The sequence below is a fragment of the Lissotriton vulgaris genome, chromosome 8 (assembly GCF_964263255.1).
Source record: "Lissotriton vulgaris chromosome 8, aLisVul1.2, whole genome shotgun sequence".
Lineage (NCBI taxonomy): Eukaryota > Metazoa > Chordata > Amphibia > Caudata > Salamandridae > Lissotriton > Lissotriton vulgaris.
Genome location: NC_141696.1, coordinates 1,533,118,335 through 1,533,137,663, shown reverse-complemented (window position 1 = coordinate 1,533,137,663; position 19,329 = coordinate 1,533,118,335). Strand labels below are relative to the sequence as shown.

The following is a 19,329-nucleotide window of genomic DNA, read 5'->3' as shown; positions in this document are numbered from 1 at the left end:
TCGGCTGCATCTCCATACTGGGACCTTCTCAGACATAAGCATGCTTTTATTAGGTCTCGGCTAGAAGCTCGCTCTCGCCAGAGACCTATTGTTAGCGGCTCAGCTTCCCAGGAGGACAGCACTGGCCGCGCGCGGCGATTTGTTAAGGCCACGCGCACGAGAACGCGCTCGCGGCCAGGTGCTGTCCTCCTCGAAAGCTGCCTCCCTTCCCCGTGCAGGGCGGGCCGCCGCGCTGCCTGCGGCGACCCGGAAGCATTGCCGGCCAAACCGGAAGTAGGTGCTGTCTTGCAGAGCACCGCTTTTCAACTCTCTGCTCCTCATTGCCGGAGACGGCTTTTCGAGCTCCTCGTCGCAAAGTGAGTAGCTGTACTACCTTTTCATTCTTTGTCATGCACTTGTTATATTGTTCGTTTTCACTCCGGCTGTTAAAATCGTTGCAAGAAATGAGAAATATAGTGGGAACTTTAATAATCAGATCCGAAGAAATTGCAGCTAATGCCTGGAATCCGCATTATTAACCTCCCTCCCCTGCCTCCTATTAGAAGGATATAAATAACAGTGGTTTCTTTTCCTTACCAATATTTATGACGAATATCCGAGGGAGGAAATGTTTAATAAAATCCCTTACAATGTGATAACACTGTCACTGCAAGTGGGTGACAAGAGGTGGTGGGGTTGCTGAGAGGCACATTGGGCTATCACTGGCCCTTTTCTTTCCCCAGTTCCCCTGCAGCCCAGGGACCCACATACAGACCGCTACGGGGGTAACAGCCTGTTGTCCAGGACTGAGGTGATCCACAAGCCTGTCGGGGTGCTCCGCCTCCCCTTTTGCCTGCACCCTCGTTAGCTTTCATGTCTTACACCTGCCCCGTCTCTCCATTTCAAAAGATGTTTTGGACAAGATGAGGCCTATCACTTTTTCAGAGTTTAAGAATTGATGCACCATACCAGGTGTATCTGACTTCAGGTGCGACCCTTTTAGGGCAACAGTTGTGCTCTATAAATATCACATTAATTCATTTATTCAGATGGGCAGAGTCTTGGCATAGAATTTTGTTTGTAACTAAAGTCGGGACATAAACTATCTGTCCGCTAATTCGTGTATATGGTTTCCTAAGAAGGTGCACCGTTTTAATTTTGTTTTGGGGGGGGGGGGGGGCTAAATACGTTTGTCTGATCTCGATTTAGGACAACGAGAGACGTGCAAGCATGGCTGTACTTCTCTCCCTCTCACCGGGGGCTTTCTGTTTCTCTCCACCTTTCAGTCTCCAGGGTGTGGTGTCACTGCGCCTGAACTCGTCGAACGTCTTCGTGTGCAGTCTCAGGTGGGCTCTTGTGCCTCTGCTCGGCAGTGTTCATGCGTGGTCACCCTTTTTCCTGAGTGGTGATCTGACTCTCTAGGTCTCTGGTGCCTCGAACCATTCCTCTCCGTGGCTTTTGTGGTCCTGCTGTGCTGCTTGCCAGTGATGTTCTCATAATTTGAAAGCTGCGGGACAGAGCGCAGCTGCTGTGTGTGTGGTTGCTGTTTTTGTCAAAGCTGCATATGGTGCAAAGGTTTTAAATAACTTGGATGGGGCCAACATGTACCTGTCACTTTCTGCATGCCTGGCAACCCATCGACCTTAAACTGTTTTAGGCCTTTGCACACAGAGCGCTTTGACACTTCGGTTTGTCGTACGTGGATGGTTTGCATGCAGCATCGATCCCACGATGGGTAGTGTTCATCATTGCTGGCCTTCGGAGTTTTTCTCTTCCTCCTCAGTCTTTGTATCTACCTGCCTCTCTCTGTCTAAATGGGTCTCTATTTCTTTCCCCTTGCCTTGCTCTCTGAGTCGGGAACTAATACAAGTGCATCATTCGTACACATTAACACCTTGGCTGCTGTGACTTTTCCCCTCCTGTGCTGAAATTCCTTGAATACTATAGTTTCATGACGAGCTGAGCTCGTCATAAGCACAGCTCAACTGTGCCCATTGACGAGCTGAGCTCGTCATGAGCATCGAAAGGGTTAAGGCTTCTCCGTTGCCCCCTCCCTCGTTCCCTGTGTGCCGACGTAGAGGCCTGATTCTAGGTCTTGGTGACCTGAGGCGGTGAACAGTCGCTGGTGTTTCGATTGTTCGCTCGGGTCCTCCTAGGCTACAAACAGCAGGGAGGGCAGGGATACGGGAGACGAAGAGTAACCTGAAATGACTGCTTATCTACGTGTGGCCTCCGAAGAGGTCTGTGCAACCTGCCTGAGTGCCTTTGATCTGAGCGCCCCTCCCACGGGGCCTCAAGCGTTGAACTGTCTCTCTCCAGTGTGCTGTTTGGGTCTGCAGCGATTTGCATAAGGCGGGCCTCTCTCCAGAGTTGCACAGTGTGCGAAAAACGATGAGCTGCAATGCTAGCCACAGGGATTCCACTGGTTTCGATTATGTGCATGTATTTCTCCCATCAGCGATTGATGAAAAGTCATCGGGGGCCAAAGGGTATGTGATACCCTGGTATGACGTGCCTCCGGATCCAAAATATTCTTCGCTGACCAGGCCTAGCAAGGCTGAAACTGATCTGAGGTTGCTTGTTCTCTCTTCTGGAGAGGGGCCCTCGCCTGGCAGTTCACTATGGGCTGTACCCAGGAGGAGCAATGTAGTACTGCTTTACAGTAAGCAGGCCTCGCTGTAGAATGGCACAGTGTGTGAAAAATGATTGGTTGGAATGCTTCCCAGAGTGATTTACCATGTGGTTTAGACTATTTACAAACATTCTGCCATCACCTTGTGTGTGTTTAACCTGGATTAATGCAATTTGTGGCGTGGCACAATCCCATACCCAGATCTCGAATGGTAAGGAAGTATACCACAAATAAGTTCTCTGATCTGTGGGGCAGGCAATGCTTACTTTCTTTTGGTGGTTGCAGATGAGGAAGGGGGAGGGAGCGCACCAAGACTCCTTTTTCATCAGACTTTGATGCTGGGCGAAAGAGAGGATATGAAAATATTTACAAAAGGAGAAAGAGATGAAAGAGATATGAAGATACAGGAAATACATGTGGTGGGAGAAAGAGGCGTGAGGTAGAATGAAGACTAGACTGCCTTAGTATTTCCCACATCCATATTCAGCAGCACTGACGGTGTACCACAAAGAAAAACATTGGCCTGCTGCGCGCACACAAGTGTGTGTGTCCATTTCTATATACGTAGCAAAATAAGCATTGGGCCTAGGTGTGTGTGGTACGCACAGTGCACATCTACTCTGTGGGACCAAGAAATGTACAGGACAATGAAACCAGAGCAGTGGTTTACGCATACTGTGCTAAATCCTATATTAGTGAAATGTCCCACAAGTGCCATACTGTGATCCATAGCACAAGAATAACACAGTTCATATTATTTTACAGTAGCCAACACAGAGTATTCACATCTGAATTGCGTGTGGCTCAGCGCAGAGTATTCCAATACTCCCTGTGAGAATAGGTATTTAATTTGTATATGTATGCATTGCAAGTTTAGTTGTTATGGCTAAAATTGTTCCAGTTGATCGTATCACAATAGTGCAAGTGTGCAGTACTCTAATGTATATTTTAAGATTACACTCACACAACACTCTGATCTACAGTAGAAGATTGGCACAGATATAATATTCATATATGTAGCTTGAGTGGCCCAATTAAACAGCCTTTTGAACTCTAGTATGACAATCACCTGTTCCTTTCATTTCTTGGATGAATGAGTAGCGGTTGCGTGGTATCTGTACTTTTATTTTGAAATGTAAGTAGTGAGAAACCAAGCATCCTTGCAAAAGCTGCATTACGACTGTCCTGCCCAGCAGGTGGCGCTCTGGTGCTCTGCAGCAAAACCGGGCTTCAGTCCATTACCAAATGCAGCCTATACCCTTCCCTCTTCGCATAGCCGCATCCTGTCCCCTACTCCAATAACAAACCATTGTTTGTTAACATGGCTGCCAACCTAACTGGACATCGCCTCAGGTCCCTTTCGAGTTTTAGACAAACTCCTGATTCACTACATGTATGCGTAGGTCCTCACAAGCGGCAGGGGCAGGCACCAGGCATGTGCCTCGTGCCCCCTCCGCAGAGTTGACGCTGCGGCTCTTGCCAGCTCCTTTGCCGGGGCTCCCTCTTGGTCAAGGGAGCCCCGCAACACTTGCACAACCTCCTGCTGGCGGCCCCGGGGCTCTCCACCGCTCACAGGAGCCCCGGGCCGCAAGACTCATTTACTCCGCCTGCCTCCTCTTCCGGTGCGGACGCGGCCCCGCCCCGTCACAGGCTACCTTGCATGACTTCCGGTGCGGCCGCCGCGGGATTCCGGGGGCATTTTCTGCCACACAGACCCCCACTAAATGCCTGAACTCGTGTCCACCTGTGTCAAAATGCTCATGGCCCGTTGTCAACAAGCCCGGTGTGATAGCTGATTGTACAGCTGCGTCTCTCTTTATCCATGCTGGGTGCGGGTGCTGGCCATTCAAATATTCATCTGTGTAGGTGTAAGAAGCGCATATAGTGATCCCGGCTGAGTAAACATGCGCACACTGTGTGGTACCTACCATTGCCGGTGCACACTGCTTGATTTGCACATGTTCAGGATACCTGCATGCACTGGGTCTGCAAATGTGAGAATGCATACAGTCACAACTGGCACAAACTAGGTTTGCGTTTGTGAGTTGAGTTAGCACCTCTCTAGCCCTGAGCATGCTGTGTGTCTATGAGGCATGCGCACACTGGGTGTGTGTCTGTAAGCGTGTACTGGCTGAGCGTGCGCACCTTGTGCCAGAGTGTGAACAGAGCCAGATCTATTCATAGTAGGTGTGCATATACAGTCCAAAAACTAACAATCAGCAGGAGTGAATGTAAATGTGTTGTATTTGTATAGCACGAACAGTAACCCGTAAGCATCCCGGCGCTTGTACTCCTACCACAAGGGAACCCCTCCTGGCTTTTCCTTGTGAGGTGTCCACTCCTGGGCATCCCATGGTGAAACCAGGCATCCCTTGTGTATCGGGGGCCGTTGTGGAGACTAAGCAAGCTATTGCCCAGAGTTGCAGCGTGGAGCCTATGCTTAGATTCGGCACTGAGGCGAGAATATCCGGTCAGAGGAATTTAAGCCCGATCCCGCCGAGGCGGGAATCGAACCCTGGTCCCTGGCCAGCGCTCTGCATCAAGGTCTGCCGCTCTAACCATTGAGCCACACTTCTCCAGTGTGACAGTGAGTGTGCATTAACTCAGCTCTGTTCATATTAGGTATGTGCCTGAGTGTGCGCCACCCCAACACTGCCCTGTTTGGAAGCATACATACAGCCACAAGAGTTTCATACAGTAGGTGTTTCACATGGGTGCACACTGCTGATATACTTACAAGCTCTAGGTGCTGTATTACACCATGCCTGCATTACAAGTTTGTCTCTGATTTTGCACTACCCTGTCTCTACACATAATGTGTGTGTCTGATTGCGCACACAGCCAGTGGGACAGGGGTTTAGCACTGCACATGCCTATATTTTACAGCAGAGGTGGTGACCATCCATGTCACTCTTCGGAAACCAATTTCATGATTCTAGTATACATTTGTGGAAGTGGTGTGATCCCACATAAAGGCCTCTTGGTCCTCTTAATAAATCATGTTCTGCATTGTGTTCAGCTTCGCACTATGGCACAAAAGTGAGCCAGCCGTGCCTAGCGTATACTCGCTGTACATCCTCCAGTACACATTCCTATGTTTAGACAGCAGCACAGACATCAGACATGCAAGCGCATTCTTTTAAAAAACAAAAACATAGAAAAATAATGTCAGAAGCAATGCCAATAGCTCTAACTTTAACAATGCCGAGACCATTGCATTGTAAATGCTTGTTGAATATGCCAGATGGAACATTGGTCCTATGTGGTGACATTACCAATATGATGGCACTAGGAGTAGACAGGGCAGGTAGTGCTGCAGCACGGGGAGTGAAGGGCCCACTGCGTTCCTTTGGAGGGAACATTACCCAAATCAACTTCAGTACACCCTCTTCGCATCCACGCATCTCAGCTTCTCCTGCCTGGAACATATTCTTACACAGGGCATAACAGCAGAATGATTCAGGGCTGCAATTCAATAGGCAAGGGTCATATCTTATTATTGGCTGCCTGCCATTAGGACGAACAAGTAGACACAATTGTGGTAATCTACAGGAAAGGAAAGCCACCGCCTGCCTGCAGCTCCTACAGGCCAATATTTCTACTTAATGTTGAAGCGAAGATGCTTGCCAAGGTTCTGACAGCTCAGCTTTGTGAGGTGATCACCTCCTTAGTGCATCTGGACGAGTCCGGTTTTATGCCTCATAGGGACCTTACGCAGCTATATGGGGTGCTACATCTGACATAGCCACCCAATGTGGAGCAGGTGGCCCTGGTGGGCCTGGACGCCAAGAAGGTGTTTTAGAGCATAGAATGGAATTATATGTTTGCTACATTGAGCAAGATGGGCTTTGGGCCACCGTATTGTAAGTGAGTTAGGCGAGGGTACGAGTGAATGGCGTTCAACCTGTCCAGGGGGATGCGTCAAGGTTGTCTCCCTTACTTTTTTGATTTTCGTACTGGCCCTGGAGCTACTTGCTATGTGCTCCAGGACCCATTGATAGTGGGGCTGTGGGTGACTCGAGGTTGGGAAGAACATACATCTCTCTATGCTGCTGATGTCCTCCTGTATGTCGCTCGGTCATATTATTTGATAAGTAGAATCCTACATATAGTCGATGTTTTTGAAAGCTACTCGGGTTATCGAATAAACTGGTCCAAGACACCAGGTCGGTCATCTATTTACTGGCGAAGGGGGCGTGGCTCTCTGAAGACTGTACGGCGCCATTGGTGCTGGATGTATTTCAGTACTTGGGCATCTATGTCACCCGAGACCTACAGGAATTTCTCCGTAAGAATGTGCTCCCCCAACTGGAAAGATTACAGGGAGATGTGGCCCATTGGCGCAACTTGCATCTGTTACTGATAGGTAGGGCGTCTCTCTACTCGAAGATGACCCTCGCGCACCAATTGTACATGTTGCAGAACACTCCAATTAAAATTCCGCTGGAGATATTCAGAAAAATAGATCAGGAAGTCTGCTCACCTCAAGGAAATGGCTCTATCCTGAGAGTAGCACTGAGGAAATTACATAAGAGGGTATATGAAGGAGGGCTGAGGGTTCCTGACATGCAACTGTACTAATGGGTGATGCAATTGGTTGCGATCAATGATTTGGTCTTCTCAGACCTGCAGAAGCCAGCTTATAGAATAAACAGGTATGCAATGGGTAGGGGAGGGCACAAGGCTCTTTTGTACTGGAGAGAATGAGGTCTACTTGAGCATACTCAGATGGTCGTCAGAGTATGTAGGGAGGCCACACATCGAGGTTGGCGGGGAAAATTAACGAGGTTAACCCCATTGTGGCACAGCGACCTACTACAAGAAATAAGGGATTTATCAGGCTTCTCCAAATAGGCATTAATAAGGAGCGAACATTTGAGCGATGTCTGGAGGGGTCAGGTCATGATATCCTTTACAGATCTCTGCCTAGAGTATGAAGTGGCTGAAACAGAGTAATATAGATATATGCAACTTGACCTTGCAATAAGGAGGTATTTATCAGAAGGGAAGCAACTGCCATTTACCCAACAAAGGAATATCAACCATTTACAGGAAGCCACTCTATATGTTCCCAGACACACTAGTGCAATTACGAGAAGTGTGGCCCGGTGACCTGGGCGACATTGTAGGCGAGTATTGGACAGAGGTAATTCAGAGCCCTAAGAGATCGCTATTCAGACTAGATTCCGACTAGTCCAGTTGCAAATCCTACAATGGTCTTATTATTCCAGAACAGTGCTATATAAGATTGGGAGTATAGCAACGCCTTGCCATCGGGCCTGTAACCAGTGAAGCATGTTTTTTCACATCCTGTGGGAATGTCCGAACATCCAGGAGTACTGGAAACATATAATCGTTGTGATGGCCCCGGCGACCACTGACCGTCTCATTCTACACTAAATGGTTCCTATTGAATATCTTCGGGGAGGAGACCTGGTCCCGTTATCAGAAAATTTGGCTATCATTGGTGGCTGGGGTTGCCAAGAGGAGTATAGCAAAGGCCTGGGTCTGGGAATAGACTATTAGGTTTCAGATTTAGACTGGTGCCAGAGAGCGGAACAGGTGGTCTATAAGAGTTGGGGCTGCCCCAAGAATTGGGAGAAGGTATGAGGATTTTGGTGCGCTTTTTAGGAGTTCTAATAAAAGGAGGAAGGGAGATAGAGGGGGAAGACAGTATGGACCACAAGGGTCGAATGGGCAGAAGACTGGGTGACATGATGGATGATGGACCACAAAAGTGCTGATAGTATGTTGCTTTCGTGTGATATTGCCAGAGTTGACTTTCTGTGTACTGCCTAATATCTGATATGTAATAAATAGCAGTGTATGCTGTATGATGCACCGAGTCTAACAAGAAGATGTTTTAAAAAGAAAAGATTTGCAATAAAGAAGAAAACAAGAGTCCAAATAATAAATATGGACATCAAGAGCTATATTTATTGAGGAAATGTCATTCTTCATTTCTCTGCTTCAGTTAAAAAGCATTGACAAGGGCACAGCCAACGTTTTTCATCCTATCACACTGGGACTTATTCATGGCTGTTAAATTCATACAAAACACTACCTCACACTGTACATAGACCCACATGCAAGTAGACAAAATGTATACACTCTGAAAATAATACTATATACACAGACAAAAAAAATCCACATTTATAAACAACATAGAACATTACATCAAGACATGATAATCACATTAAAAAAATGTAATCAATTTGTGAAAGATTTCGCAGACTAAAACATTGTAGTGCAGGAGACCAAATTCAAAAACTTGTAATCTTATTATTGAGTAACAATTAGAAATTGTTATCAGATATATCAAACATTGTGATCCCAACTAGTGAAGCATGTTTTATCATGAGGAATTAATAGTTGTCAAGTCTAAATCCTATGCTATTAAGGTATACTATTTTTTCAAGTGACTCCATCAATGAGACAGATTGGGTAGCTTGAGTAGACAAAGTTTATATAAGCAACTAGAACCCATAATTCCTGTATTGCCACGGTTTCCCACCCCAATCAGAAAGGATAATGTTGGGTTCGCAATCACACAGCTCAGAATAGTCATCCCGAAAAAAGCTTACCACAAGTAAGTGAAGTATATAATGTGCCATTCACATTCACAAACTTTGCGAAAGAGACCTCTCCGTACTTAGTGAGAGCACTATCTTTGAAATATATATATATATATATATATATATATATATATATATATATATATAAGAAAATTATAGTGCAGTTGTAAGATTTCAACAACTCAAACCAATATAAAGAGGCATGGTAAGTGAGCCTGTGTACACTAGTTAGGCACCAACAATTCCCAAAGTAATGAATGCCAGATGCAAGTTAGGCGTACAAACCCATTTTCAAGAAAAAGTCATGATTCACCAGTACACCAATCGGGCTGGTGGCACTCAATTCATTGACAACACCAGAGTGCATGAGACAAAGGAAAGGCTTACTATGCAACACAACAAATGCGATATTATCAGTAATTACTAAAATTCTCCCAAAGGTAGAGCAGTCCCTCTAAAGAGTCCCTGGAAAAGATAAAAACAAAGGAAAGTATCCACATGAAAACTACCTCCTTACCGAAGTCCGGATTGTTTAAAAAGTATAGCATATTTGTACCAAATCTTTGAATGTGTTTATCAAATTTCAAAATACTTTATTAAGACAAGTCTATCAAAGTATAATTGTGCCTAGTAGAATTACAATATTAGACCGTGCTATCATTTTTTCAAACGTGTCGATGATTCAACAGATAAACCATAGATCTTCGAGCCAGTTCCATGGATGGTGGTACTGTTAATACTTTAAAATACAATTCAATCAGCAGCTGGTAACATGGTAAAAATAATCTTTAGTTCAAATTTCGCCATTTAAGCCTTGCTATTACTGTCCGATCTGCTTGGATAAAAGCCAATACTTAAAGAAGCGATGATATATTTCTAATTGACGATGGTCTTTGTGGCGGCTAGAATTAAAGATTCCTCCCCATCCTCGTATTGTACTTCTAGGTTATTTCTTAGTTGCTTCTCTATACTCTCGAGGAACTTTATCAGTTTAGTAATCACTTGCGGCTGCACATTGTTCAGTAGGAAGCTACTTTTACTTTTCTGTTCAGAGCTTTTTAAACTGCAGGTGTGGTAGTTTTAAATTCCATAGCTCTGTTGCTCATGTTTACACCAGTGCTTCTGAAAGGGCATGTGACCAAACATTTGAGTGACTTGCAGTATAAGGACAAGCAACTTCGAGCCAGATGAGGTTTTTCAATGATCCTTGCTCATCTGATCTTGTGGTGTACAGGTATTTTATAATGCTGGCCTTTTGTACAAACAACTGGTCCTTAAATGCGTATGTCATCCTGATCTTGGCTGGCATGGTTATTGAAATAGAGACCTTATCACTGCTCTCTATGACCTGTTTAAAAAGGCCCCCAGTTTCCCCGGGTAAGCCTCTAACCCACATGACAATGTTGGCGCTAATTTGGCGGAGATTGTTTTCAGCAGTGCCTCAAAAGAAAACTTGTTAGTGCTCTTGAAAATTGTTCAAATGGCACAATGCAATAAGGCTAGTTTTGGTTTTAATGAGTTCAGAGGCAATAAGTGACCTCCTTTGTTGTCTAACCAGCACCCCAAATATTTGTATTTATTTGCGATGGTTATGAAAGTGCCAGTGATTATGTTTTTTTTTCTGGCCGAAGATAACCAAGTTGTTTTTTTCATTATTAATTTTTTCCTTGTTTGCTAGGCAGTGCGTATCTAAGGCATCCACCAGTATTTGAAGCCCTACTGGCGTTTGGCGGATCAGGACGACGTCATCTGCGTATAGCAGAAATGTGTTGGTTGGCTAATTAAGGAGCCTGACTGTTCACTTGGTTTAATACAGGAACCAAATTGCTCATGTACAAGTTAAAAAGCGTGGGTGCTAATACGCACCCCCTGTTTGAAACCTTGTTCCATGCTGATTTTTTCCGAGACCGCGGTGTGTCATCCTAATTTTAATCTGGCCCATGTGTTGAAATAGAGCAACATGATGCCTTATAATAATGGCTCTGGGATTTTCCAGGATGTAAGTTTGGTCCACAGTAAGCCACGATTGACTCGGTCAAAGGCTTTACTGTTGTCTGTGAAACAGCGGTAAAGCTGTTTTTTTTCTGTATTTGTTTGGATACAAGCATCTTTATGACCATGCCTATAGTGCAGGCCTGTGTTATAAACCCAGTTTGGTTAAGGGAAAGTAGGTTGTTTGTCGTTGCCCAATCTTGTAAATCCACGAGTAGCAACAAGGTAAAATATTTTGCCTCAGTGTTAAGTATTGCTATATGTCTGTAACTGTTTGGAAGCAAGATACGGCCTTTTTAAAAAATAGGATGAAGAATCGAGCCTTGCCAGGATGGTGGCACGGTGTGCTAAACTATGCATTTCTTGAATACATTTTCACGTATGCCTGAACAGAAGTCGATATCATGTTTGTAGATTGATGCTGGCATGCCTTTGGAACCTGGTGCACTGTCTCCTCTACTTTTTTGAATAAATGTTGCTATTTTGCATGCTTCAAAGGTTACTGCAGATTGATGATTTGTGGTCGCAGTTGGTATTTAAGGGAGCTGTGCAATATTTGATTTGCTTAAAACGGACACTTCATTGGGCTTTGAAGGAGTGGCTTTGTACAGCGTGGTAACAGGTTTTTTTCCATTTTTCTGCAGTGATGTTTCCATTTGTCGCAATTTAAGTTGAGGCTCTGGTCAGCCTATTTATGAATGTCCAGAAACTTCTTGCACCAACATGCCATAAACAATTCGGTTTGGAGCAGTTTCTCGTGGTCTCGTTTGGCTTGCCAAATTAGTTTTTTGTACTGGCTGCGGAGGGATTCGACTACAGTGAGCAAGTTGGGATTTGCTTGTGTTTTAAGAGATCAACCCTTCTTATTCAATTTTCTATTTAACATCCTCCTCTTTTTTGTATACCAAGGTTTAGAATCTGTGAGATTTAAGGGAGCAGAGCCTTGTTGGTTGCTGGCGAAAGAGGCGAGTACATTTTGTACTCGCCTGTACCAGTCACTAATAGTATCGATTAGCGGCCTCCCCCTGGTCAGCTAGTGATGTTTTCCAAATATCGTACTTCGTAGCGACGTCCATGCTCCATTTAATTCGCCTCAAGTTATGTTGTGATTCTTTTGCCCCATCACTATTTTCACTGCGCAACTAAATGGTGTACGTTTGAACGAAGTTGAAGAGAGTAACGGATATAAAGGTGTAATCCAGCACTGCTGACATCTTTGGACAATAATGTATAGGGCGGGTCGGTTGGTCTTCTGTAGAGTGACCGTTCAGTGCTCCCATTAACAATGCCTCTAAGGTTGCAAGTAGGGTACACCCCAGAGAGAGTTTCTTTTGCTGTCGTAGAACTTGTGTAGTAATTTGTCACTGGATGTCTGCTGCATTTTCTGCCATGCTTCGATAAGGTTTCTGTAGCAAATTTAAATCAAAATCTCCAGTTATCAAGAAATGTGCCTTCGTGTGTTTGTGTGTAATGTTCATAACCAGTTGTTCTAGTTTCTTCACACAATGTTGTTTCTCTGCTGCTGATGGATGTATGTAGACATTTAAATAGAGCATAATTACAAATTGTGTGCTTGTGTGACCAAGTTTTGATTTCCACACATTCTAGCTATAAATGGCCCGTGACGTGCTCCCTTACTTTAAAATCCCCATACGCAGAGAAGAAAATTGAAAGGCCCCCCGTTCCGTGACCCCTTTGTATGTACCCTGGTTGTTGGGGAACAAAACTCGCAGGATCCTTATATTATGGTCTCCTTTGGAATGTGTTTATCGGTAAAAGCCAAACAGAAGAATAGTCACTGTCAAAGTGTGGTGGGCACCTAACATGCACATCTTGTCACCAAACTGGCAACAACATGGTCAAAATGGGAATACTTTTGAAAAAGGGGGAGGGTGTTCGGTGCGACAGTAACCTGAAGCGTTATCAACAACTTACTAGTATGTAATCCCTCCTCAAATCATGGTAAGTCCACATGTCTCAGCGAAACCTGTCCATCTCGCTGGGCAGCGTTTAAATACCCTCCGTACAGCATGTACAATTTTTGACAACTGAGAGTAAAAAACATGCCACTGGAGACATCAAAAGCGTTGGCCATCTTGTAACAGCAAAAACAGTACTGTTACCTGATTCAAGTGGATTCTCTCTTCTCCTAATTATACCTTAAGTATTGATTTTACTGTTTGCTTGTTACCATATCGTTGTAAGATGTATCCCTCGGTCAAATCGGGTTACTTAACACAATGTGAACTCCTTAAAGCCTAGAACGGCGGCCATATTGAAACAACTACCTGTAGTTACTAAACCTGATCAAGGAGATTGGTCCAGATATAACCTGATATTGATCTTGATCCGACAGTTAATCTTACCCATATTTGTGAAGACCGCCTCCTATCCTAATCATACCTTAAATATCTGTATTGCTTCACACTCGTTGACCCATCCCTATAGTTAGTTAGTAATTGTATCTCCCATGCAAATCAAGTTATTTTCAAAATACTGACTCCTTAAGAAAATATGGCACCAATCTTAGAGCAGGAGCTAGTAGCCACTAAACAAGATCAAGAATATCGATCGAGCTGCAATTTTATCCAAACTAGCTCATACAGTGGTCTATCGAACACCTTGTCACCCTCTTCATGTCATAAGAACAGACGGCCAGCTAGTAGAGTAAACATTTTTTTATTTTAGCCAGAACTATATGGACCTCCTTATTTTTTGATCATGCTCTGTGAATCGATTATTCTGTCTGCAGATTGGTACACCATGCTCTTTGGTATAAGATAACATCCCAGTTAAAGCATGTTAATTATATGATAGAAACTCTTCTAGAAAGGAAGAAAAGTTACAAAATTTAATTAATTTTAGGCTGAACCAATTTCTTCTTGGATGCCTTCACGAGAATTGCTTCTTTCACCTTGTAATCCGAAAAGATCACCAAGATAGGTCTAGGATACTTTGCTTGGGTGGAAGCTTGTGCAGCAAGTATATGGGCTTGCATTATAGTTAGGTCTTGCTTGTACTCTGGCAGTACATATGAATTTAACAAATCCTCGATGAATGGAATAGAGCTCACGGCATCCTCTTTGCATTCTGGTACATGAATACACATGTTGGAAGATTTATAGTGATTCTAGAGGTGCTCTTGTTTTTTCGAGCATTACTAGTTCCCTTTTAGGTTCCTCAATTAATTTAATAGTATTGTGGATTTTATCATCACAATCTTGACACTCGCTGTTCCATTTCTTCAGTTTGAACCAATAGCTCAATCATCTGTTCCTTCATACTCCCGAAACTTTAGTCTCATTCGCCATCTCCAGCTAGATTTGAGCTCTATTGATACTTCCTCTGATATGGCAAACAAGCGATACAAGTGTTTGGGGCCTGAGTTTTGTGTACCCCTACGGTGTCTGGAGGATCTTCCTGCTACAAGCTTGTCTATTGGTCGCTGCAGCCCAATATTCTGTAGATTCTGAGCTCCCACATCAAGTCCATTTAGTAAAATGCCAACTGGTTCCTCAATTTGATGATCTTCACCACAAGTGTAATTGGTCGCAGCTTATGTAGCAGCCTTATGGGGCTCGAAAAATGCAATCACCACTCATTGATCTGTTCTCTCGTATTAGCCTAGCCAGAGCTTCTTTAGATTGAGCAGATATGTCGTCCGTAGAGGCGACCTCAGAAGAAAGAGCGTGCTTATGTTGCTCTGGTCTATTGTCCTTTGCTACTTCCAATTCCATTTCTAGTAAAGCTGTCTGGAGCTCATACGGGTTGTTATCCACCGAACCCCTGAAATTGATAGAGCCGTATAAGATAGCTTCTTGTGGTATGTCTGGGATTGTAGTAGAGATAGGGGCTAAAGGGCCACTGGTGTCAATCCCGTCTGCCAGTCTCTCTCCTAACTTTGGTAAGTGTACAAGTGGGAGGCTTGCTTATTGGTGAATCAAGCCATTATTGTTTACATTGGTGCTGGAGTCCCAATGTCATAGGAGTCACACTGAGCTTCACTGACTCCTGATGTTACAAGATGTTTTTGTTGCTGTCATCTTCGGACTGTCATCAAAGTTTCTTCTTCTCAAGTTGACTGAGACTATTTCCTTGTTTTTATCTAATCACTTACTAGCCATTTATTGATCAATGTATTATTAAAATGATCTCGCTTTGAGGCTAGCTACTCCACCACAGCCTCTATGTGCATGTATTTTTTTATTTGTAAATTAAGGTGTAAGGCAATCATTTTAATATAGAGGCACATATTTGGAGTAATTGTATAATCTATGTTAATAAACCTAAATCAGGCTCATGGTTATTATATTATCTTTGCTACAGAACTGTCTGGATCTTTTCAGCTATTTCTTTGCATGCCTCAGATGTTCTTCTTATTTTGACTTAAAGTCTCTGTCTTCCGTTCCTCCTGACCCTTCAGCCACTTTTAGGATATGATGAGCTTGCTTTGCTGTTTAGTGTTTGAAGATTCCTGCAACTGAAGACAAGATTACTTACCTTTTAAAACTAATTCTCTTTAAATGCAGAAGCAACTGCTCCACATCACTGGTGGAGCCACCCAAATTGAATCTTCACTGTTCTTGTAAGATTAATTAGGTTTTCAAAATGAACTGAGGGGATAATTGTCACTGTTCTGCACAGTGGAATTGCAGGTAGCTTGGGGCATTCTTAAATTGACAGAGCAGTTTTGCTTCTATGTGCTATGTTCTGTGTCTCAGATGTCCTTTTCCTTTAATGTTATTCACTTTAAAAAGGGAAAATAAGGAATATTTTGGTTGGCAAAGCCGTTTTAAGCTTTTTAGACACTTTTCAGTTACTAAAGGAGTTTTAATATTTGTCAAAGAATTTGAGTTATTAAAAGGTAAAATATGTAAAGCAAATGCTGCCTTTTCCCTTACTTTTCCTTTTTACTTTATTTGCAGAATGTTTCTATTTTGAAAATTCTTAATTGATCATAAGACTTACAACTATTAACTCTTATGAATTAAAAAAAAAATACTTTTGATAGAGAACGGTTATAGATACCATTTTTGTTTTCCCTGTATTACAACTGTTTACTTGTACAATTTAAGATTATAAGTGAGTTTTTTTATTTTTTAGAATTATTTGCAATTTATATTTTTATTTCTCTTTATTCTGCAGCCATCAAATCAGAAACAAGAGATATGAATGTGACAGAGTCTGTTCCATGCTCCCTTGAAGAACACCAAACTGTCTACAAGATTGACAGACATTTGACCTGTACTCAGGATGAAAAGAGATTTAACAAGAAAACATTTCCTGTGGTGTATCAAGGAATTAATTCAGAGCAGATATCTTTTCCCTACACAGAGTGTGAAAATAGCTGTTCTGAAACACCTAGTCTCCTGAGTCAGAAAAGCTTACACACAGGAGTGAGACCTTTTCAGTGCACCATCTGTGAGAAGAGCTTTATTCAAAAGCATCATCTTTTAATTCACCAAAAAATCCACACAGAAGTCAGGCCCTATCACTGCTCTGAGTGTGAGAAAAGCTTTACTCGAAGAGAACTTCTTTTAAATCACCAAAGAATTCACACAGGTGTCAGACCCTTTCAGTGCTCTGAGTGTGAAAAGAGCTTTACGAAAAAGGAACATCTTCTAAATCACCAAAGTAACCACACTGGGGTGAGGCCTTTCCACTGCACTGAATGTCAGAAAAGCTTTACTCGAAAGGCTGATCTACAAAAGCACCTACGAACACACACTGGAGAGAGGCCCCATCGCTGCAGTGAGTGTGAGAAAAGCTTCACTCAATTGTCAAGTCTTATAGACCATGAAAGAAGCCACACAGGAGAGAGGCCCTATCACTGCAAAATGTGCGAGAAAAACTTTGCTTCAAAGTCAACTCTTCTATACCATGAAAGAACCCACACTGGAGAGAGGCCCTACCACTGCACAGTGTGTAAGAAAAACTTCACTTCAAAGTCAAATCTTGTAGGCCATCAAAAAACTCATACAGATGTAAGAGCCTTTGACTGCACCAAGTGTGAGAAGAGCTTTACTCAAATGTCATACCTTCAAAAGCATCTTAAAGCACACCATGGCGAGGGGTCCTATAGTTGTACGATGTGCAAAAAAAGCTTTAATAAGGAGTCACAACTTCTAACTCATCAAATAATTCACACAGGGGAAAAGCCCTTTCACTGCTCTGAGTGTGAAAAGAGCTTTACTCACAAGCAGGGTCTACAAAAGCACCTACAAACACACACTGGAGAGAGGCCTTACCACTGCACTGAGTGTGAGAAAACCTTTACTCATAAATCATATCTTGAGACTCACCTTAGAATACATACAGGAGAGAGGCCCTATCGTTGCATAGATTGTGAGAAAAGCTATACTGCAAGGATTCATCTTTTAAGACATCAAAGAATACACACAGGAGAGAAGCCCTACCACTGCACAATTTGTAACAAAAGCTTCCCTAATAGGTACCAACTTGTAACTCATCAAATCATTCACACAGGAGAGAAGCCCTTTCACTGCCCTGAGTGTGAGAAGCGCTTCACTCACAAGTTTCATCTTCAAAAGCACCTGAGAACACATACCGGAGAGAAGCCTTATCGTTGTACAGAATGCGAGAAAAGCTTTACTACAAGGTGCTATCTTTTAAAACATCAAATATTACACACGGGAGAGAGACCCTATCACTGCACGGCATGTGGAAAAAGTTTTACTCAGAAACAACATCTTTTAAGGCATCAAAGAACACACACTGGAGTGAGACCCTTTAAGTGCACTGATTGTGACAAAAACTTCTCTAAGAAGTCAAGTCTTCAGGAGCACCAGTTAAAGCATAGGAAAGATGCCAATCAGGGCAATTGAAGTTTCCACCATCTCTTGCCCACCTTCACCTCAACAAACAAGGACTCCTTTTCCTAGTATTATGTTTTAAATATCACAGTATCTTTTTGACAGCCACGTAGCTACATGGTAACAGGCATCACCCAAGGAAGCAAGGCATTTATCCTAAATATCAGACCCAATGAAAGTGGACTAAAAGGAACAAGTTTGTATAGATGATATTCTTTATGTTTCAAAGGTCATAGGTGAACCCTGCGGAAGAAGCAGTGTGCCACAAAACACATGTTGGCTCCCTGTAAAAGACTGACTCTCTATAAAAGACTCTGGCACTTTTATCTCCGCTCTTGACTATAGATCTTGGCTCCTTTTGTTATAGATTCTCGATTCTACGTTATAGAGCTTAGACTGTCACATCAGTTGAAAGAGAAAATGTCAAATAAACAGAACTTCTAATTGGTCAAAAATTTGTGTTATGATAGTATCTGGAGATGAGATCTAAGTCATCATGTGGAGTACTAGAAGGACAGGAAGAAGAATAAACAAACAGAGTGCACTTGAAGGACTGTTACTTAGATATCGGGTAGTTTATGGATACATTTTTGAATCAATTGAATGATGGTTCACAAGAATGATGTAGGTTGATATTTGTCCTTAGATGGTGTGTGAAGATGAATTATAATAAAATGATGATATATAATTTGTGAAATTTTGCAGTTACGTGGTGTATGAGAAATGTTTCCCGGGCCTTTGGTGTTCAGGGCCACAGGACAAGAGTAACCAAACCTTGTCAGAAGGATAACTTGTTTTCTGGCAAATCCTGAGCCTTGGCTTATCCTTTAAACTATCACAGTCTCAGTACTTGTTTGCTTGATTCCGGATTACTTAACTAGTACAATTTTAGTTGATCCTTGAATATTTGTTCTGTCTGTAGTTAACTTTTTACTCAATCCTGGCCTTTCTTTCACTTTACCTTAGTTCCAGTTTCTAGTTTGCTACTTTCTTTCCTCTACTGCCTTGGATTCCAATTTTCTAGTGTCATTACTTGCTTGCTGTCTAGTTTTACCTTTCTTTTAACCTTTGTTTTTGTTATGCACTCCTCTCCAGCTCCTTGTCTGTTGTGACCGTGTACTATAGCTCTCTCCTCTTGCTGTAACTTCCTTGCATGTTCCTGTTTGATCGCCGGGATTATGGGCACAGCTCAACTCGTAGGCGGTGTTTCTTGTCCACTGTATTGTTCTTTGTTACTTATATAACATCACCATTGATATCCACTCCAGAGACTGCTTTTTCAAGTTTATCCTATATGTGAGTATTTGCAGTCAGTATC

At 43.0% G+C, this 19,329-nt stretch overlaps 1 protein-coding gene across 1 annotated transcript in view; it reads left to right on the top strand.

The window, feature by feature from the left end:
• Nucleotides 1–18,708, top strand: part of LOC147700297 (uncharacterized) — a 227,834-nt gene extending 209,126 nt beyond the window's left edge. The window contains exon 5 of the mRNA XM_086935661.1: nt 16,324–18,708. Within this exon, the coding sequence (XP_086791787.1) occupies nt 16,324–18,023 (1,700 nt within the window). The 3' untranslated portion in view covers nt 18,024–18,708. The remainder of the gene's footprint in view (nt 1–16,323) is intronic.
• The last annotated feature ends 621 nt before the right edge of the window (nt 18,709–19,329 follow it).